General features: G+C 42.1%; 3 protein-coding genes across 4 annotated transcripts; 1 reads left to right on the forward strand and 2 right to left on the reverse strand.

Moving 5' to 3' along the window:
• Window positions 1–8,143: 8,143 nt before the first annotated feature.
• Window positions 8,144–12,672, reverse strand: eif4a2 (eukaryotic translation initiation factor 4A2). Of its 2 annotated transcripts, XM_079569977.1 has the most exons (12): window positions 12,527–12,653; window positions 11,525–11,732; window positions 11,386–11,443; window positions 11,177–11,309; window positions 10,861–11,000; window positions 10,444–10,612; window positions 10,229–10,338; window positions 9,827–9,970; window positions 9,426–9,563; window positions 9,268–9,357; window positions 8,911–8,990; window positions 8,144–8,835 (listed from the first exon to the last, which is right to left on the reverse strand). In XM_079569977.1, the coding sequence occupies exons 3-12, from the start codon at window positions 11,407–11,409 to the stop codon at window positions 8,691–8,693; spliced, it is 1,173 nt and encodes a 390-aa protein (XP_079426103.1). In that variant the 5' UTR covers window positions 11,410–11,443; window positions 11,525–11,732; window positions 12,527–12,653; the 3' UTR covers window positions 8,144–8,690. The 2 variants fall into 2 exon arrangements, with proteins under 2 accessions (XP_079426103.1, XP_079426102.1); XM_079569976.1 differs by lacking the exon at window positions 11,525–11,732 and having other exon boundaries at window positions 8,145–8,835; window positions 12,527–12,672.
• A 427-nt stretch (window positions 12,673–13,099) lies between these two features.
• On the reverse strand, window positions 13,100–14,045 carry setd9 (SET domain containing 9). Its single transcript, XM_079569018.1, has one exon. It carries the CDS (start codon window positions 13,969–13,971, stop codon window positions 13,135–13,137), a length of 837 nt encoding a protein of 278 aa, XP_079425144.1. The 5' UTR covers window positions 13,972–14,045; the 3' UTR covers window positions 13,100–13,134.
• A 107-nt stretch (window positions 14,046–14,152) lies between these two features.
• ccdc39 (coiled-coil domain 39 molecular ruler complex subunit) lies at window positions 14,153–20,888 on the forward strand. Its single transcript, XM_079569017.1, has 20 exons — window positions 14,153–14,364; window positions 14,440–14,559; window positions 14,630–14,776; window positions 14,854–15,012; window positions 15,078–15,170; window positions 15,353–15,481; window positions 17,266–17,457; window positions 17,531–17,634; window positions 17,855–17,987; window positions 18,083–18,277; window positions 18,346–18,510; window positions 18,590–18,727; window positions 18,898–19,106; window positions 19,256–19,379; window positions 19,455–19,614; window positions 19,691–19,797; window positions 19,962–20,102; window positions 20,299–20,478; window positions 20,551–20,642; window positions 20,731–20,888. Exons 1-20 carry the CDS (start codon window positions 14,266–14,268, stop codon window positions 20,864–20,866), a joined length of 2,823 nt encoding a protein of 940 aa, XP_079425143.1. The 5' UTR covers window positions 14,153–14,265; the 3' UTR covers window positions 20,867–20,888.
• The last annotated feature ends 74 nt before the right edge of the window (window positions 20,889–20,962 follow it).

Genomic DNA, 20,962 nt, shown 5'->3' on the forward strand with positions numbered 1-20,962 from the left:
TCCACACAGAACAGAGGAAAAGTTCAGGTAATTTGCTCTTCAGTTGTCAAAATGCTCATTGCTCAACAGTCCCACCCACTCCCGGGTCACGTGTCGGGGACCAACATAAAATATCCCATGTATGTCGCCAAATCTTTCTCTCTTTAATAAAACAGATGCACTGACATATTTGAAGACGCGCGCCAACCACGCGCGTGCACGCCTTGCCTGTCTGCTTAGTGCGCATCTGGACTGTGCGTAAAAGTTACCAAGTGCGCGCAGTGCCCCCGGAGCCCGGAGTCAAAGGGCGGTTTTGATTGGGGGCCGAGTTAAAGCGAGATGTTGACCACACTGGTTTAGATTATTGACGGTTAGTCAAGAGTCTGATCTACTGAAGGACATTATGCGTAAAACTGATTAGATCAATATTTTTTCGTGTCTCTCCAGCACTTTTCATTAGACCTTTGCTAACTTGAGATGAAAGTGAATGTGTTCCTCCCCTTGATTTGCTAATAGGCCATTGATGACAGAGAAAATCATGCGCTCTTTGGTTCACACCAGTGCCTCGCTGTGCACAAAGGAGACCCCAGACTCCGACCTCGTATAAAGATTTTTGGTTATTGCCATCATTCCTATTATCTATAGTGTCTGCTGGCCACTAACCAAAGGAATGGCCTAAATGTGCCAATACAGCAGCACACTTCGAGCCGCAGGCCGCCAATCACAAGGCGGATGTTTGTTAACCTGGCTAACGCCATGCTGCTGTGTGCGCTCGAATCATTTCGAACTGCACAACAGCCTGGGGACCATGGCCGAAATTTCGCGTGGATTTGGGAACCAATCACAGAACGAGGAGGGACGGGAAGATGTTTATTTACGGATTTAAAAAAAAAAAAGTGTATTTACGGATCAAACATGACAGCAGCAGACGCGACGCTATTTTTCGATCGAGTTGTAGGCCGTGTTTCAAATAGTTTAGCTCGAAAGTTTACAGCGGGTACGTCATACGTCATCGGATACGATGATACGATTGGCTGTGGCTACTGCAGACGCATGATAGACGTTCGTAGCGCCCCGTAAACCACACCTCCTACGAGAAAATGAATTGGTGGTCCCTGTGGCAGGCACATTGACAGTATATTTAGAAATATGCATAGTATCTACTTTTTTGAAGCTCAAAACTGTTGCTAGTGATAATCAAAATGCTAAACATAGTGGACCTTTTTGGGGTTGATAATGATAATTGTAAAATAAATTCTGGTATAACTTTACACAATCATTTTAGCTAAATTAACAACATATTGAAGTTACAAAATAATACAATGGGTGCTTTCTCCACAAACAGAAGGACATGTACCCCGAACTGGCCTGGGCGCTGTCATGTATTGATATCAGGTTACGTCTATACGCGATGACGTATAAGCCGGATGTTGAGATTCAAGTTGAGCCTCCGGAGCGGCATGTTGAGTGGTCCGCGTTGATGAATAAAGCAACTAAAAGAGTACGCTTGTCATGATTGAATTCAGAGTGCAGCGCCTAATTAAGTATTAAGGTTAGCACACAACAATGGCGACGAGGAAAATGAGGACCATTTTTTATTTTTGGTAAATCAAAGAAACCGACGGCGACACGGCGAGTTAGCAGCGAAAGTTTCAAGCTAACATGGAAAAGTCAGGCATTTCACCGTTTGCTTGCTACACGGATCCTGCTACACTCGGACCGAGATGGACGAGATGGTTAACATCTTTCGAGTTGTTTGCGGACGGGAAAGGACTAATTTTGGCCGATGATGCTACAGATGCAATTAAACAGCGGAGACGTGCCCTTCTACTGCACTTGGCCGGACAAGACGTGCAGGACATTTTCTCTACTAAGTAAATGCAGCATATGCACGACAGACTTTTCACAAATTGTCCCAAAAACAAGGTGAGACAGTGCAACAATTTTGTACTCGTTTGAGACAAGCTGCAAAGGACTGTGACTTTCGGGGAGACAGAGATAACCAAATAAGAGATGCTATCCTGTGTAAATGCACTTCTGAATACGTACGGAGAAAGCTACTAGAAGAAGGTCCAGGTTTAACATTGGCTCGCACGTTGGAGGTGGCTTCGCAATGTGAACGAGTGGAGGAGCAGTTGGCAGCAATGAGCGTTACCAGGGAGAGAAAAGAAGAGGACACCGTCAACCGGATCGCAACGACAAAGAAAGGAAAGTACATGAAACCAAAAGTAAAAATGAAAGAAGAAAGTATGACGGACAGACAGTGTTACAGGTGTGGATATACTGATCACATGGGTAAGGATCCAAAATGCCCAGCACGAGGACAAACATGTCGCAAGTGCAATGGTAAAGACCATTTCTCAAAAATGTGTCGTACCAAAGGACATAAGAAACAAAATGTGAATGTTGTTGAACAAGATGATTATGCATTCATTGTAAAAGATGATAATGTACCTGAGAAACTAACATTTTCTGTGGGGGGAGTTGAGTTAAAAATGCTTATAGATTCTGGTGCTACAAGTAATATAATGGGTGAAAACGTATGGGAAAAGCTAAAGGCTGAAAAGATAAAGTGCCATTCATATGTACCCAAAGAGCAGAGGAACTTGTATGCATATTCCTCAACCCAGTCACTATCTGTTAAAGGTGCATTCAGATGTGAAATCAGTATTGGTGAAAAGACTGAGGAGGCCGAGTTTATTGTGATAAAAGGCAATGGTGAACCACTCCTGGGGAAAAAGACTGCTGTTAAACTAAGGGTGTTGAAAATAGGTGAACATGTGGCGGCTGTCACAGATCTAAAGCACTCTCTTAAAGAGCAGTACCCAAAAGTGTTTAAAGGAGTAGGGAAACTAAACACTAAACAGATAAGCCTGTACATTGACCCAAATGTGAAACCAGTTGCACAACCACTGAGGCGCATACCCTACCATTTAAGGGATGCAGTGGAGAAAAAGATAAACGAACTGATTGACATGGACATTGTAGAGCGTGTAGAAGGACCTACACCTTGGGTAAACCCTGTAGTGGTACTCCCAAAGAAAAGTGATAAAGATATCCGAATGTGCTTAGACATGAGAAAAGCAAATGAGGCAATAGTCAGAGAAAGATACCCTATCCCCACAGTGGATGAAATACTTCAAGGACTAAACGGCTCTGCAATCTTCAGCAAGCTAGATCTCAAGTGGGGCTACCATCAGTTGGAGCTAACCCCAGAGTCCAGAGAGATCACAACATTTGCAGTGCACAACGGAGTTTACAGATATAAAAGACTAATATTTGGAGTCTCGTCAGCCAGTGAGCAATACCAACACGAGATCGCTAATGCACTGTCAGGCATTGAAGGAGTTGAGAACATCTCAGATGACGTGATTATACACGCACCGGACCAGGAAACACATGACAAGAGCTTGCATGCTGTCATGAAGAGACTTTCTGAATGTGGATTGACACTAAACCCAGAAAAGTGCCAGTTCAACATGGACAGACTTGTGTTCATGGGAATACTACTGACACAAAGAGGCATCGGACCAACGGAAGAAAGAGTGAGAGCTGTGATGGAAGCCAGAGAGCCAAAGACTGCTGCAGAGGTGAGAAGCTTTCTTGGACTGGTAGGCTTTAGCAGCAGGTTCATACCACAGTTTGCTACACTCTCAGAACCATTAAGACGTTTAACACGAAAAGACACTTTGTTTACATTTGGACCAGAGCAAAAACATGCTTTTGAGACATTGAAAACGGAACTAACCAGAGCAGGTACACTAGCTTACTTTGACAAAGAAGCCCCTACCAAAGTCATAGCAGATGCAAGCCCAGTAGGCTTGGGCGCGGTGCTGATACAGGAACAGGGTGGGGAAGAGGTACCTGTGTGCTATGTAAGTCGTAGCTTAACAGACTGTGAGCGGAGATACTCACAAACAGAAAAAGAAGCCCTAGGACTGGTATGGGCATGTGAAAGACTACATCCCTATGTGTATGGTAGAAAGTTTGACCTACTCACAGACCACAAGCCATTAGAGGTCATATACAGCAAGAGGTCAAAACCATGTGCACGCATAGAAAGATGGGTTCTCAGACTACAACCATATGACTTTAGAATTGTACACGTTGCAGGGAAACAAAACATCGCTGATTCACTGTCAAGACTGCTGTCAGACACAGCTACAAAGGAGATTCACAAACATGAATCAGAGGAATACGTGAGATTCGTTACAGTAAATGCAACTCCAAAAGCACTTACCACAAGAGAGGTTGAAGAAGCCTCTGCTACAGACTCAGAGTTAATTGAGGTGCGGCAGGCAATTGAAAATGGACATTTTGACAAATGTAAAACATATGCACCTATCGCAAATGAACTGTGTGTAATAGGATATATAGTTTTGCGAGGGACTCGCATTGTATTGCCGGAAAAGCTCAGAGCTAAAGCACTGTCACTAGCTCATGAGGGACATTTAGGAATTGTCGGAACCAAACAACATCTCAGAACAAAAGTGTGGTGGCCTGGCATGGACAAAGCTGCGGAAAAACACTGTAAAACATGTCACGGATGTCAAATAGTAGCCAGACCAGATCCACCTGAACCACTGAGAAATACACTCTTACCGGATGGACCTTGGCAAGATGTTGCTGTAGACCTACTAGGACCGCTACCTTCCAATCATTCGATACTCGTTCTAGTAGATTACTACAGTAGATACTATGAGTATGATGTAATGACTTCTACCACTGCAGAAAAGGTAATTGATTCTATTGACTGTATCTTCAGCAGACATGGACTACCAGTTACCATTAAATCAGACAACGGACCGCAGTTCAAATCTGAATTGTTCAGAGAATATTGTGAAAACAATGGACTTAAACATGTGAGAACAACACCAAAATGGGCTCAAGCCAATGGAGAAGTCGAGCGCCAAAACGCATCACTGATGAAAAGGATCAGGATCGCACAAGCTGAAGGACTTGACTGGAAACGAGAATTGAGGAAATATGTCACAGTTTATCGAAGCATTGAACATCCAATCACAGGCAAAAGTCCAGCAGAACTCCTGTTTAATCGGAAAATGAGAGGAAAGTTACCGGACATTTGTGAAATGAAAACTTCTGCTTTGGATGTACGTGACAGAGACGCTGAACAAAAAGGAAAGGCAAAGATATATGCTGATGAACGAAGAGGTGCTCAGTACTCACAAGTGGACATAGGAGACACAGTACTGGTTCAACAAGACAAAGTGGACAAGTTTACAACACCGTTTAACGCAACACCTCACAAAATTGTGAACAAAACTGGAAACCAAGTCGTAGTTGAATCACCAACTGGAGCACGTTATCACCGAAACACGACACATGTAAAGAAATATGTGACACGTGAGACCAACGAAGAACATTATGGACAAGACACAATACCTGAAAGGGAGGAAAGTGACGTAAACAAAAATACTGACATTTTCAGTCCAACACCACAAGAGGGCACTCAGGGTCCAGAGACACAAACAAACAGACCCCAGAGGGCTAAAAAGGCACCAGAGAGGTTTCGAGACTTTGTGGTTAAATAAATAAGAGATAAAAACAAGTAAAAGGTTTGTTATAAAAGAACGTGTTCATGTGTTGTGAGACAGTTAGAAAATACATTGTTAGTAAGTAAGATAAGGAAATGATGGAATGTACAAAAAAAAAAAGAAAAAAAAAAAAGAAATGTTTGTGATGGTAAACTTTGATTTCAAAGGAAAAGGGGGATGTCATGTATTGATATCAGGTTACGTCTATACGCGATGACGTATAAGCCGGATGTTGAGATTCAAGTTGAGCCTCCGGAGCGGCATGTTGAGTGGTCCGCGTTGATGAATAAAGCAACTAAAAGAGTACGCTTGTCATGATTGAATTCAGAGTGCAGCGCCTAATTAAGTATTAAGGTTAGCACACAACAGGCGCTGAGACTGAGGATTCTCTATGAGATCGCGCTTGGAGTCATGAACCCGCCCCTTTTACATCAGGACCTAAAGACACAGAACATACTGTTGGATGGAGAGTATCACGTCAAGGTTAGTAGTGTTTTCGATGATACATGAGCACACTGCATGTGTCACTCAGGCTAATGGTTACGCTTCCTCTTTCCAGATTGCTGACTTTGGTCTTTCAAAATGGCGGTATTTGTCATCCATCTGGGGTATATGAACCCCCTCTGCCCACCGCTCATCTCCTTTGAAACTCAGCCATAGGAGATAGGATGGGCCTGCTGGGCGTGCAGGTACTCACAGAACTAGTAACTGTCATGTATCCAGGACAAATCTGGATTTTTCACCTGGTGAGGATATAGCTCCAAAACAGATAAAAATGGTGTCAACCGCTTCCTCTACATCTGTTTTGAGCGGTAAAGATTCCTTTTGTGCTAGTTCGGTTTTGCAAACAATGATGTATATTTTTAACATTTCTTTTAATAACATAAAAAGTGAAAACACAAAAGCACTAGGTCATAGGAACAATATATTCATGAAAAATAACTTGGAAGGGGGAGGATGATAGTCTGGCCTTAGCCATGCGTTAACTCCAGGCAATAATTTCCCTACATGTAGACTTACGTCTGGGTCTGATCTCAGTGGCTGCGCTACATCGGTTGACTTAGTACCTACCATTCAGCGACTGGGGGAGGCGGGTGTTGTAGGTGACGTCAAGCATTTGCGCCGATTTGCGGGTTGTAGTTTGGCAATGGCGGAGGATACGAATGGCTCGGCTCCCAAATATCCAGAAATTGAAAATGAAGCCTTGGAATGTGCAAGGAATGCTCCAAGAGTTATGATGGTTGCTTCACTCACTCGGGCGCATTACATATGTCACGACCTAACGCTAGCAAAAATCAAATCCAATCATTTTAAAGGAGTTCACCCCTCCAGCCTGATAATGGAGCTCAATTGAGACGTTCCAGACCCTTATACGAAACGAAGTAAGAACGAGGGTCTGGTTAAACCAGGCTAGGAGACTGAAGGAGATTGTTGTGTTTCCTTGTTTGGGAATGGATCAGCCAATCGAGGCGCTTGCGTTCTGCAGCACTTGAAGCGAAGTCACCTTCGGCCCTTCTGCTACACCAGGGGTGGCAAGTTTGTGTCATGGAGGCCGAATTTCTTCATTTTCTAAAACTCACAATTGTAGCCCAAAGTAGAGCACCTTTTTTCTACAAATATAAGTTTTGCACATAATATAGCCTATGCGGTGTTCTGCTGGGAAATGTGAAAATATTGACTGTATTTTTCACATTTTACAGTCCTTTTCGCGTATTTGGTCTCAGATTTATGAATAAATGTTTCTTCAAAATTCTCTTAGGGGCCAAAGGTTTTATGCTGGAGGGCCGAATTTGGCCCCCGGGCCTGACGTTGCCTACCCCTGCCCTACACCCTTCCACTCAGGCCTATGTGAGACTACTGTGAACTTAGCCCCTCATTATGCTCAAATTTAAATAAAAAATATGTCAATCGTTTGTTCTACGTTTGTGCTGTTTTGTGCTGTAAAGATTTCCGTTTGTGCGGGTTCGGTTTTTAAACTAGGCCTATTACAAACTTCAGAGCCTTATGCGTTCACCCCCGTCCTCCTCTGAGGCGCGCGCACGTGTCAGAGGCGCACGGCAACACACACTGCATGCAAAAAACAATCATCCATAACTGAACTCAGAACTCCACTCCGCGGCCACGCGCAAACTGAGTGTTGGGGGTAGGGGGAGGGAGGAGGGAGCGGTTTCGGAAAGGCCCCTGCTGTTCACTTTTTTTGGAAGTGCTTATTAACAAAGAAGATTTGGAAAGATTTGTTGACATATTGACTCTGGATTCTTATTAAAGTACGAACATAATAGTTTGGGTTTTCATTCAAAACATGGAAATGAAAGCAAGTTTTCATCTTCGCCATGTTTCCGCTGTCCTCAATGAAACTGAATTGTACTTGTCAAAGCGCTTAAAAAAAAAAGCACTAATGAAAATTGTTTCTCTGAATATTTAATGTTTTCTAGTTTATGCTCTATGTACACCCCCTTTATTCACAAGATGTAATTAAAAAAAATTAAATTTACACTCAACTGTTCTACAAAACATAATGTTACAGCATTTTTTTTTTTTTTTAAGTTTATTAAGACATTCATACAATTCTGGAGAAGGAAGTCTTGAAAAACAATCAAGATGTGGAAATATTCTCTGGGAAGGCAAAAAACCACATCAGCAAAACAAGTTCAACCAGTGATGATTTTCTTAAAGCAAGTGGGATAAAAATATACATTAAATTTAAACATTCACAAAATATAACAAAAGGCAAGTGAACCTACAGTATAACATGACAAGTGCCTATGTTTAAGCAGCCCACAATATATCGCACATATGTTAGCATAACATAATTTGCAGACTTTATACAGCACTTATACCTTTTAGTCCACAAGTAAGTTACTAAATGGTGGAGAACATCGAATACACACATTTTAATTGAACATTGAAAATAATACCTGATAAGGACCTTAAAGTTTACAGACCCCATGGCTTTGTAGCTCCAACCAGCCAAGAGTTGAGGTTAGAATCTACAACTGTCCAACAGGGACCACCATAGAAGTCACCTCGCTTTAACACATACCAAAATTCTGATCCAAAGTTTAGCATTGAGAAGTTTCTCCCCCTCAAATATTATAAGCACAATGCAAGTGGACAATCGCTATCACTGCGTTTAATAAAAAAGGATCTCAGGGCTCAAATCAGATCTGCCACATTCATGGGCATCTCCTCCACAGTTGTATTGTAAAACGTCTCAATGTCCCGGAGAATCCGCTTATCCTCCTCTGTGACAAAGTTGATAGCAACTCCTTTTCTGCCAAAACGGCCACCACGGCCAATTCTTTTTAAGAACAAATGGAAAAACATTAGACACAGACCTGGAAGGCAAAGACATCAATTTGAGCAAGAATGTTACCTGTGAATGTAGTTCTCTCTGTTAGTCGGGAGGTCATAATTAATGACCAGGGAGACCTGCTGTACATCAATACCACGAGCCTGAAGAATGGAGTAAGCAAAGTTAATTTAAGAAACACTTGCATGTTAAGCGCTTTGAATGTATTATGTATAGCATTTTTCCACCTACAAGTTGGGAACATTTATATTTTCATTTGTGTTACCCATGTTTAAAAGTAACGGATTCCTACATTTAAGGAAACCATTGTGGAGACTGGGCATCAATTTCCCAAAAGTTATGAACTGCTTGGTCATTTCAAGACGGTTGCAGCATTGACACATTTGGGGTTGTAAATTAAGAATTTAGCTAAGCACTTACCAGAAGGTCAGTAGTGATCAATACCCTGCTCGACCCAGACCTGAACTCCCTCATAATGACATCACGCTCTTTCTGGTCCATGTCGCCGTGCTACAGAGCAAAGACAGTTAATAAAATGGATACAAATTACAGGGAGCATTGCAGCACGCGTGACGCACCAGCGCAGATACAGTGAAATCTCGTGAATGCATTTTCTCCGTCAACCAGTCAACTTTTCTTCTGGTGTTAAGAAAGATGACAGCCTGGGTAATGGTCAAAGTCTCATACAGATCACATAAAGTGTCCAGTTTCCACTCCTTTCAAGACAAAAAAAACAAAAACAAACGTATTCAAACAAAAGATGTATGTAAAATCAAGTTGTTACACAGAATCTTGAGACATAGGACACTGGACATTAAGAAAGAGGTCCTTCCAAGTCTCATTTCAGATACTGTGTGTTGCTCTCCTTCCCCGGTGTACCCATGCTTACACAGCCACATGAGCTCAGCCATGAAGGCCTGACTCTTGCAGTTTTAGCAGGGTGCTTGAAGAGAAGGGTAACAAAGTTTAGTTGACATACCTCTCGCTCAACATTGATGTAGAACTGCTTAATACCCTCCAGGGTAAGCTCCTCTTTCTTGACCAAAATGCGAATGGGGTCTCGCATGAATTTTTTCGTCACCTCCAACACATCTGCTGGCATTGTGGCAGAGAGCAAAACCACCTGCAGACAATATTAAAGTGGTCTAAGGAAGGCTCAATACAACTCTGACATTTATTATGTGGCACAGAGCCTTGAGACAGAGGCCAATGAACATTAGGAAAGAGGTTCGACCAACGCTCATTTTCAACTCCGTGCTCATTCATCTCCTTCTGCGTATTGCTCTGCTAGCATTACTGCTTCACACAGACTCATCTGAATCAAGCGGTTATAGCAGATCACTTGGATGCAGAAGTGTGGGGTTACAATGTTTGAACTCACTTGAATGTTGGTGCTCAGCTTTTGAAAGATTTCATAGATCTGATCTTTGAATCCACGACTCAACATCTCATCCGCTTCATCCAGAACAAACATCTTGATGTATTTGGGGACTGGAAAGATGGACACATAATTATGCTAGTCCAAGAAGATAAGAGATTATTATTTGACAATAAATACGGTAATCTCAAAACACACAAAATGGCATAACAACTTACTCAGATGCCTCCTGTTGAGCATGTCAAAAACACGTCCTGGAGTGCCCACTACTATGTGAGGGGCCTCAGCCTGGAACTTCTGAATTTCACTTCGAAGATTGGTCCCACCGATGCAGGCATGGCAGGTCGCCCCCATGTAGTCACCCAAAGCTAGGATCACCTTCTGTATCTAAAAATAATTAATAAGACATGAGTTTTACGAAATATAACTAAGCCGCCAGAACATCATAATCCTTTACAAATGTGATCAGTATGAAAAAGGAAGTCTCCACTTCTAGAGTCAGTCCCGAAAGATGGTAAAACATCATATCACTTTTTGTAAAACACAGGATTATATCAGCACAGCCTTCAGAACACACGAATATGAAACAGCTTCAAGATGATCACGGAATTGCACTCACTCTGTAGACAGCGTACCTGCTGCGCCAGCTCTCTGGTCGGAGCTAGCACAAGAGCCTGAGTGTCCTTCTGCTCAATGTCCAGCTGCTGCAGGATAGAAATAGCAAATGTGGCGGTCTTGCCAGTACCTGACTGGGCTTGAGCAATGACGTCATAGCCTGGGGGAAATAAAAAGCGTTTAAGAAATCTGTATATTACTGTAAAGAACTCAATTATAGTGGTTTACAACTGATCAGTAAGTTATATTTATCACCATTATTGGGTAAGTCCCGAAAGATGGAAAAACATCATGTCACTTATTCTAATCCACCAACAATTAAATAAAGTATCTAACCTTTAATGCAAGGAATGATGGCCCTCTGTTGAATTGCTGATGGCTTCTCAAAGCCGTATGCATATATTCCCCTGAGAAGAGTCTCCTTCAGGACCATATCGTCAAAGTTATCTGTAATGTCATTCCAATTGCTCTGAAATAAGCCATAATAGATTTAATATCAAGCATCAGAATTGGCGCTCGTGAGGGAACAAGCCGAATCCTCCAACCTCGATGACACCATCAGGCTCCATTCCATCGGGCCCGCCATGGTCTCGGTCTCTTGAGCTATAGATTAAAAGAAGAAAAGGACAATGATAAGTTTAGCAGAAACAAACCGTTGCACACAGCTTGTATCAATTAAATTACGTTAAATGTCGTTCTGGTCACGACGCTCCACAGGCACATCTTCACCACGTGCTATGTCGGACGAAAAGACTACCCTTCCTTCGACTAAAAGCTGAGAGGAACTCCTGTTCCGGTACAAAGGCGCTTCACTACCGCCCCCCAATGGTAGCAAGGAGTAGGGTCACAATTAAAACTGCAAGCAGACCCGTTTTACGGCTTATGAGCGGCTCTGAGAGGAGAAACAACAAGTCCATAAATCGCGGGAGTTTCATTACTAGGTCCTTGATTATTTTGTTAAACACAACACGAGACAGTTAAGACCAAAACAGCTCCTCAATGGTAGCGACCTCCAACTTCGTCCCCGTAGTTTCTTTGAATACACCCGCGCATGGAAGTACTGATGATGCGGGAGTCTGCAGACCTGCCCCGGCACACAAGGGCACAGGGTGGTCTGCGAGGCGCAGGCATAGGGCGCAGGTTACGCCCTGGAGGATCCCGTTACGACCCAAGCTTTGCTGCTGAACGCACGTGTCAAACAACAACTAACGGACCCCCCGAAAAAGACAATTATGCAACCTTGGAATGAAACCCACCACCATGTAGTGGGTTTGTTGTTAGTTTACTCCCCAAACCAGGCCTGTGCAAAAGTCGCGTGTGATACGACTTCCTTGCCTCAATATGGTGCCTCGCTCAACCTTAGCCAATATGTCGGACACTTGGGCCTATGATGCCAATGACTGCAGAGCAGCCCGAGTGCTATGACGTGCTAGCATAACAACGCGTATCTCGTTCCATATTTCGTCCAGAATTGGACTAAAAAAACAACGAAATACACTGACTTCTTGTATAGAAAACAGTAGCCATGGAAATGACATGTTTTGGCCGGTCGCCCTGGCATAGCCTGAGGCCTATCCTCTGCAGAAACCTACGTTTAACACTCAAATCCACGCATATCACCACTAATTTCTTCTACCGAAAACAAAACAGCATCTCTTCTAAGGTGACAGACCATAAATGATTTACCTGTTGTAATCAGCAGAGTCGCTAGACATGATCCGTACGCAACTTCAGCATGCGACTGGAAAGATCAGCGACGGCAATTGTCCCTGGCTTTATGCAGCCGGACAAGTTTCTCCCCCGAAACTATCGCAATGTTTCATTTGGCTATTTTTTATTTTACTATTGCAATGATACGTAGGTTATGACATTTTAAACAGGTGCGCCAAGTACCAAAAATATCTTCGCTTTACACAGAAAAAATATACAAATTTACCGGACTAGTTTTAACGGCGGAATAATATTGCAGTGATAGTATGTGGTTAGTCTGATATAGTGTCTCAGAGTGGACAAAATTCATATTGTCGATGATGCGCAACTCGCAAACTTCTCTATCAGTATCGATGGTATCGAGTTGTTCTTTTACTTTAATATTAGTATTTGCAAACTATATTTCAACTAAATAAAATGAAACCATTTACATAAGTCCTGTTCAGACTGTGTTCCTCTTTATTATCATCAAGATTCATAAACAATACACAAACTTATATTTATTTAATAATAATCCACATTAATATGATAATAAATAATACGTGCACATGAGTTGACATGTTGTTAGTTAATTGCCACATAAGTTAATGTATTATAGTGTAATAGTTAGAAAACAGTTCTTCTCCAGCTGCAATTTCTCGGAGTGACACCAAAACCACACAGCGTAAAGGCCTCTGATGGGCGTCCACACTGTAGTTGACATTGGGCAAATACTGTCTGAGCTCCAGGGGGAAAGTGCTGGGCACATCATACTCCTGGTAGCACACATTGGCAGACTTGTCATTTGAGCAGTTGTTGACATATTGCCCCACAGCAAGGGGGTTTAAAGGGTTTGTTGTCAACCAACTTGTGTCACTGGTCAAAAACGGCCCAAGTCTGTCCCTTCCACTGCAGGACCTGAAAACCATTTTGGAGATACCCTTATCATTCCCATCCACTAGCACTCCGTCAATGCACCTGAAAACAAAGGGGTTTCTGATAGACTGCAGTAAAATGGGTTCATATGCCTGGTACACTGTCCCGGGATACATCGCCACCGTGGCTCCTTCAGGAACGACTCCCTTTGAGACAAACACTCCTGTTCCTGCAAAGGGCAGAGTGCTTGGTTTTCTTTCGATATAAAACCCCAGAGAGCGCAGCATTGCCGCACGTGCACACACTGCACTCGCTCCAAACTCTTCATGAGTTCTAGATGCCAGGGCGGAGGGGGTTGGAGAGTCATTGCCCTTGTGAAGGAGCCAAAACAACCGCAGAAGACAGCTGCACACTTCTTCGTCTGGAACAAGCTTGTCCTGTCTGCGCCCGCTTACTTTTCGGAGAGTTTTCTCATTTTTAGACAGGTTCCAGACCATCCAAGGTACAAACCTGTGTCGATAAGATTTCCATTTGCTTAAAAAACGATTCAAAGTAGCTCTAAACATCCGAGACGAGCTGTGCAGCAACACCCGGTAAAAAAGGGAAATCCAAATCACACTTTTGGACTTGTTCAGTTCTTCGTCGATTTAAAATGGGTTTATGGCCAGGCTAACCATACTGCCGCCTGCTGGTATGACACGCACGTGGTCGGATAGGAAGGTGGTTACCAAGGTGACCAGATATAAACAGCGGTTGGGAAAGCGGCAGAAAAGACTGCTGTCGACATCCAAGTCCCTGTAATAAGTATAGGTAATCTTTTGGAATTGTTCTTGTTGGATCAGTGATTAATTTGTTTCGATATGTCGAGCTTTGTGAGCTCCGTTGTGGCAAAGATGGACTGGGATGTGCGCTTTGTGATACCCGACAGCAACGCACAAAACAGAGTGTTGATAGAAGAGGTAAGAACATTCCCTAATAATAAGGCTTTCAACCACTTTTACTTATGTGATAGTGATGTGTATCAAATGTTACAGCTTATTAACACAGAGAAGCAGCTGTTGCAACTGGAGCAAAAGCTGGAGCATAACAACAATAAAAAACACCTTCACACTGAGGACCTCAAAAATCTCAAACAAACATTGGAAAGCACAGAGGTAGCAATGCAATTTCTCCTTAATATTCACTTAAAAAATAAAAATAAAATAAAATGTCTGATATTTACAGGCTTTCTATAGGACAATGGTGAAAGAAGAAGAGACAGAAAAACACCTGACAGCAATCACTGAGAGAGAGGCTGGTCGACTTGCCAAGGAGACCTTACAGATGAATAATGAACTCAAATTGATGGGAGAAAGAAGCAACACGATGGAGGTCAGGACTGTACACAAACAGATAATCTGTCTATGACTTAAGCACAAGTGCCACTTGTAATTTGTCCAAATACACAGAACCATGTCTTCAAGACCAATCAGAGGCTACACGAGTTCCAGAATCAAATGAACTGGGACCAGCAGACCATGGATGCCTTTCTGGAGGAGTCATTGCGCAAAGATGAGGACACTATGGCCATTATTAAGTATGCACAACAGGACGAGCAGAGGATCAAGGTTGGTGCTTTAGTCATGAGGGAACATTCAACAGCACAGTATAATAAGTGATTTTTTTTCTGCAGTCCCTTACATTGGCTATTGAGAAGAAAACTGCAGAGGCTAATGAAAAACATAAGGCTCAAGACAAAGAGTTGACCGAGACACTGTTAACACAGGTAATAATAAACATAAAAAAATAAAAAAATAAATAAATAATAATAATAATAATAATAATATATTATTATTATTATTATTATTATTATTATTATTATTATTATTATTATTATTATTATTATTATTATTATTATTATTATATAAAGTACTGTGCCATCTTAAAGTTTCAATCTAATTTTTACAGATTGCCCTGGACAAAACCACAGAGAATTTACATAAGATTCATCAAGAAACACAACAGCTCATTCAACAGTGGGAGTTTACTGTGAAGCAGATGAAGCAACGAGACCATGAGATGCAGCAGTGTGCACTGGTAAGCATTTCTCTTCAGGCGGTTTACAACAATTACAAACCTCGATCATCTACTGTAATAGAAACATCTTCAGCTTTATCTAAGGGGTGGTTCAGACCTAAAGCAAGACTAGTTTGCTGATGGAAGTTCCTGGCATTGAGGCCTACCAATGGCTTCTTCTGAAATACTGAAGAGGCACCAAGAGCCCCCACACCTGCAGCACAGTGGAGGTGTCACAAGAGGAAACAAGGCAGGGACAAAGGCGAAGGTATCCGGGCAAGACTCGCAGCTAAGCCACAAATGCCTTCTGTCCCTACTATTGTTCTGGCTAATGGACATTCACTGGAGAATTAAACAGATTAACTGCTAAGCTCTTCCCAGAAGAGCTTCTCCTCTACCTCCAAAAACATGCTGGTCAGGTTGTCTAACTTCTCTTGGATGGCTCCTCAACACTTGCCTTTACCAGAAGGTTGAGCTCAACAATCTTTTGATAATGTCAAGGGAAATATGGCATTATCAGGTGATTGCCCAGACTATTGTTTGATCCTACATGTTGTGGCCTAAAAGGGTGACCAACACCACTGTTCTCACTGACATATGTAGAAGTAATTAATAACTGCTGCTATTTTGTTGTTTGTTTGTATTTTAGGCTAAAACAATCTAATAATAATAATAAAACAATCAAAATTGTAGACAACCAGTTAAAAATCCTGGTTAAATAAAGGGCAAGTAAATACATTTACAGTGACTAAAAATAGATTGTGACGTAATGCTGCAAAGCATCATGGGGTGTAGAGCATGGGTGGCTATGGTCTGAGTCGCTTTGATAGTCAGTCTTCAAAAGTTTTCTAAAAACAAAACATGTTCAAATGCCAAGGAAATATGCTTATTTCCTTAGCGTTTGAACATGTTTTGTTTTGCTGCTAGTGCAAATCCGCCTCTAAATATCCAGACGAGTTGCAGAAGGGAACATTTTTTATCCCATTTGTCCCAAAGTCTGGTAAGATTCATGACAACATTACACAATAGGAAAGAGAATGGGCCAAACATATAACGGACCAGGCAAAGCGGTGGCAATATTAATGTTGACGAGCAGACTTGCAACATGTGACGGATAGCACTCATATTTGTTGTATGTGAAGAGGTCACCTTTGTGATATAGTAAGCTTGGCACTTGTGCTCCTCACCCTCTGGGCCCACCATTGAAATGATCAAAACATCAAAAAGGATATACGTCCAAGAATGAGTCAATGCCATCAACGCTCTCAGATGTTGAGTTATGTAAACGAAAGGCCCCAGCTGAACTTCTCCCACCCAAACAAAGGACGAAAAAGGCAGCTCTAAGCCATGTAGAATGCTCATTATTACAAGATCCTGTGGCTCTGATAATGAAATCATGTATGATAGCATGTCACCTGAATGTAAGTCAGCACGCATGGCATGCACTTAAATGCGGTTTGTTTTTCTAGCTTTGGGACATCAAGTCCCGGCAACTACAGAAACACTCTGTAGCCCTAAAGTTTGCTCATGCCTTGCAGACAGCAAGCACACGTAGAGCATATAAATCACTGAGATTTTGAGTGATTTGGGCAGTTGCATCTCTTTGATTGTGGCATGTGTTCAAAACCCCTCTGTATTAAATTTTCATGTATTTATTTCACACATCCATTCCATATCAATATACTGTACATTTGTAGCATGCTTTCTCTACAGGGAACTGATATGTTTTATGTTTCAACTACAGCTTTGCATGACCAAACTATCAATTTAATTGTTAAAGTTTGCTTTATTTGTTTTCATGCTAGAAATTGTCGGAGATGCACCAGCAGGTGGTTGAAAAGAAGAACACTATTACAGAGAAAAAGGTCTTGCTCGACTCGCTGCTCAACAACAACAAAGAGACTGAGAGGAACGTGATGGCCGCCAAAGAACAGGGCATCAAACTGCGGCAGGAGCAGACGGAGCATGAGATCAACTATAACCGGCTCAAGGACGAGGTCAGTGCGACCACAAACTGCTCCACCTTTTTCTAAGAGTGGGTCTGAAATGCATGCTGACTGTCTCTTGCAGTTGAGTACATGCAAAAACACCCTGGAGAGAACAACATCGGACATGGACTCTGCAAGCTCCCACATATCAAGCCTGAAGAAAGAGATTGGCGACAAGAGTAAGAAGTGAGTGGAAAAATAAAGTTGTACTTGAAGATAAATACAGTGTAAAAATGCAAGCCCAATGGAATTATGTTGTGTCCAGTAAATACAGTCCAGTGAATATTTCAGTCATGAGCTTGATCATCCTTGTGTTTTTGCTTAATTGATGGGTTAATGTTCCGAAATGAGAAATGTTTGTTGATCCACATACAATGTAAAGTAAATACTAAATACTGTTCCATAGACTGAAGACAGTCAAAGCATACAATGATGCCCTGGAAGAAAAGCTCAAAATGGTAACAGCTACAGCTCTGAGTGAAGAGGAGCGGGCCTCTCGGATGGAGCAGTTTCTTCAGGAGGAGGAGCAGGAGATGAAGGTGAACAACACCAAACCCCCCCTCTTTATAAAATATGTTGCTTTTTAACGGAAAAAACATTAATGTTGGAAAACTGCTATGTTTATGTTGTTCAGGAGCTGGAGGTCCATCTACGTGATCACAGAGAGCAGTTGTTCCGTCACAAACAGCAGCTGCAGTCTCTGCGGGGTCAAGAGAAAAATGCTCTTGCTCAAATCTCAAGGAGCAAATGCACCATGGTCACCCTGGAAAATGAGCAAAGAAAAGTAGAGAAGGATTTGCTCTCACAACAGATGAACATGAATCAACAGGTAAGTTCTTAAAAAATTGCATACAAATGAATACATTTTGTTGTAATTTTTAAGATGATATTTGTTAGGACGCTGAGATCAACTCCCTAACTATCAAACTGGAGCGACTGCAGGGGAGTGTGAACACTGAGGAGAAGAAAATCCTTGATATGAAGATTGCAGGACTAACAGGGATTCTAGAGGAGAAGAAAAGAGAAGCAGATTTGCAGAGCAGCATGCTGAAGAAAGTAGAGGTCAGGCTGCCTCAAAAAAAAAATCATTTTAGTTAATGATAAAACAGGATATATGATTTGTAGCTGTGTTGTATTTCAGGAATATATCTGTAGCTTTAAAAAGAAGCTGGAGAAATCTGAAGGCCAGAGGAGGAATTTGGAGGACAAGGTAGAAGAGCTCGAACTGCAGTGTAATACGAACGAGAAGGAACTCCAGTTACTGCGGTCCCAGAAGCAGGTACAGTAGATTATATCAACATCAGCATCTACACAAATAGAAACTATCCATGCACTTTTAACTGAGTTTAGACATGCGTTTCAAGAACTGTGGTCAGTGGACCTAAAACTGTGCCTCACTTGTGCACTCGTTATTGGAGACTTCAATGCTTTACTCTGCTCTCCCCATAGGACATCATGGTGGAGCACAACTTCCTGAAAATGGAGGTCAAACGTAAGCGTGATCTGTTGTACAATAAAACGGACAGTGTGCTGTCTCTGGAGAAGCAGCGCTTGGAGTTTCAGCGAGGAATGAAGGAGCGAGAGGAGGAAATACGCGCCTACAAGGAGCTGCAGAGTCAAGAGCTCAAGGTCATCGAGCAGGAGAGGCTCAAGCTCAGGTAAATTTCAAACCATTATAAAGTCTCACTCAAGCACTCATCAGTTTTAAACCTGGAGACTACTCCATACCTTTGGACAAGAAGTACTGTATTTCAGTACTCCTAATATTTCAGTACTCCTAATAAAAAGGTTTCTCTTCATGCCTCAGTGTGGAGCTGAACGAGAAGTTATCAAAGATCGACTTGATGAAGAAACGCTTTGATGTTTTGATCATTTCAATGGCGGGCCCAGAGGGTGAGGAGCAGAAGTCCCAGGCTTACTATATCACAAAGGTGACCTCTTCACATAGTATGTGTGTATATTGTAGTACTTATACAATATATTTTATAATAAGGACATTTTTTTAGGCTGCTCAAGAGAAGGAAGAGCTGAAGCGCAAAGGAAACAGCTTGGACACTAAAATTCAGAAGGTTGAACTTGAAAACCGTGCTTTGGAGAATACTGTTCTTATGTTTGACAATTCCAACTCGTTATTTCGGGAATCCCTCAGCAGAGTCAAAGAATCCAGTATGTTTAATAATCAGCACCAAGTCTAGATAATACAGTAGCCTGTTACAGTATGGTCAGATGTGTTTTTCTTCAGGTCCTGAGTTCCAGGAACAACTAAAGCTGGAGGAGCAGCTGAAGTCAGCTGAGGCCACGTTCAGACACAAGAAGATTCAGGTTCAAGAGCTGCAGCAGGACTTACAGGTGTGACCCGAGACATGTAAACGTCACTGTCAATTTTTTCGTCAAAATACATTGAGTTCACTTGAGAGGTGTGAAAATAGATATACAGTATAGTCAACTACATGCCACATTTATTGTTAATAGCTTTCTTTATTTCAACATTTCATTTGACAACTCATTTACAGGATATGAACAGTACCTTTGAGAATCTGCGTCTAAAAGAAGATGTTGAGAGAGAAAGGAATGAGGACAAGCTGGCACTCATCAATAAGATTAACAAAGACGTGGTGTGTCAGCGAGAAAAGATCAACAGAGCCACACAACAGGTTTGACACCAGCGCAGCGTGAGAACAATAGGCTTGGTTTAGTGTCACATAATATATATATATAAATCACAGTGTGTTAAAGAACACAACACTGTTCTCTTACATTGCAAAGCCTCTATTGTACAATTTAACAAACAAAAGTACTGTAGATTGTTTATGCCATAGAGAAATAGAACAGCCCCTGTCTCTGTTGCAGAGCTCTAAATTAACCGGTGAGATTCGCTCAGCTAAACAAAGCCATTCCGAGACTTTTGAAGAGAAGGACATCAGCCTGAAGGAAATGAAGGAATTCAACCGCAGCAATGACAAGATGCTGATTGAAGTCATGGAGGGGAGTCCTGACCTCAGAGCTGCGCTGGCCATGTACTTTGAACAGGTGTGTTTTGCTTACTTTCACTCTGTCAATAACAAATACATCATTTTGTGATGCTTCATGATATTTTATCAGGCAAACCTGAATCTTCCTTCTCCGGCCTCCACTCCCTCCAGCAGCAGCAGGAGCTCCAAGACTAGTTCAGCCCGCAGCTCAGCTTCAACAAGGTGTGACTATTCATAACATTACAGATTCTTATTCTATATAAGACATAAAGTTTCAATTGTATATTGCTGCCTGTTTGTTGTTTTGTAGGTCTTCAGGCTCCTCCTCTAGCAGCAGCCCCAAGACCTTGACCACGGTAGAGCTGGGCCTGGACCTGCCCATGTCCCCTCCAGCACACACGACCCGGAGCCTGAGCTCATCCAGCGGCAGCAGAAAGAAACTATAGTTGTTTCTGCATTTATTTATCTTATTAAAGGTACACTGCGCAACTTTTTGGACTACACACCATCAGTACAAAATATGCTCATTATGACCAACTCAA

This window comes from Gobius niger, assembly GCF_951799975.1.
Source record: "Gobius niger genome assembly, chromosome: 13".
NCBI classification, from domain to species: domain Eukaryota; kingdom Metazoa; phylum Chordata; class Actinopteri; order Gobiiformes; family Gobiidae; genus Gobius; species Gobius niger.

Bases quoted from the DNA above. Each gene is read 5' to 3' on its own strand.
- eif4a2 (XM_079569976.1), bottom strand. From the start codon at position 12,555: ATGTCTAGCGACTCTGCTGATTACAACAG. The intron at 10,613-10,860 runs GTACGCTGTCTA...AATTATTTTTAG, and splicing joins CCAGAGAGCTGGCGCAGCAG to ATACAGAAGGTGATCCTAGC. The intron at 8,991-9,267 runs GTAAGTGCTTAG...TCCATTCTTCAG, and splicing joins TGATCACTACTGACCTTCTG to GCTCGTGGTATTGATGTACA.
- ccdc39 (XM_079569017.1), top strand. From the start codon at position 14,266: ATGTCGAGCTTTGTGAGCTCCGTTGTGGCAAAGATGGACTGGGATGTG. The intron at 15,482-17,265 runs GTAAGCATTTCT...TTTTCATGCTAG, and splicing joins AGATGCAGCAGTGTGCACTG to AAATTGTCGGAGATGCACCA. The intron at 19,798-19,961 runs GTGTGACCCGAG...ACTCATTTACAG, and splicing joins AGCTGCAGCAGGACTTACAG to GATATGAACAGTACCTTTGA.
- setd9 (XM_079569018.1), bottom strand. From the start codon at position 13,971: ATGTTTAGAGCTACTTTGAATCGTTTTTTAAGCAAATGGAAATCTTAT.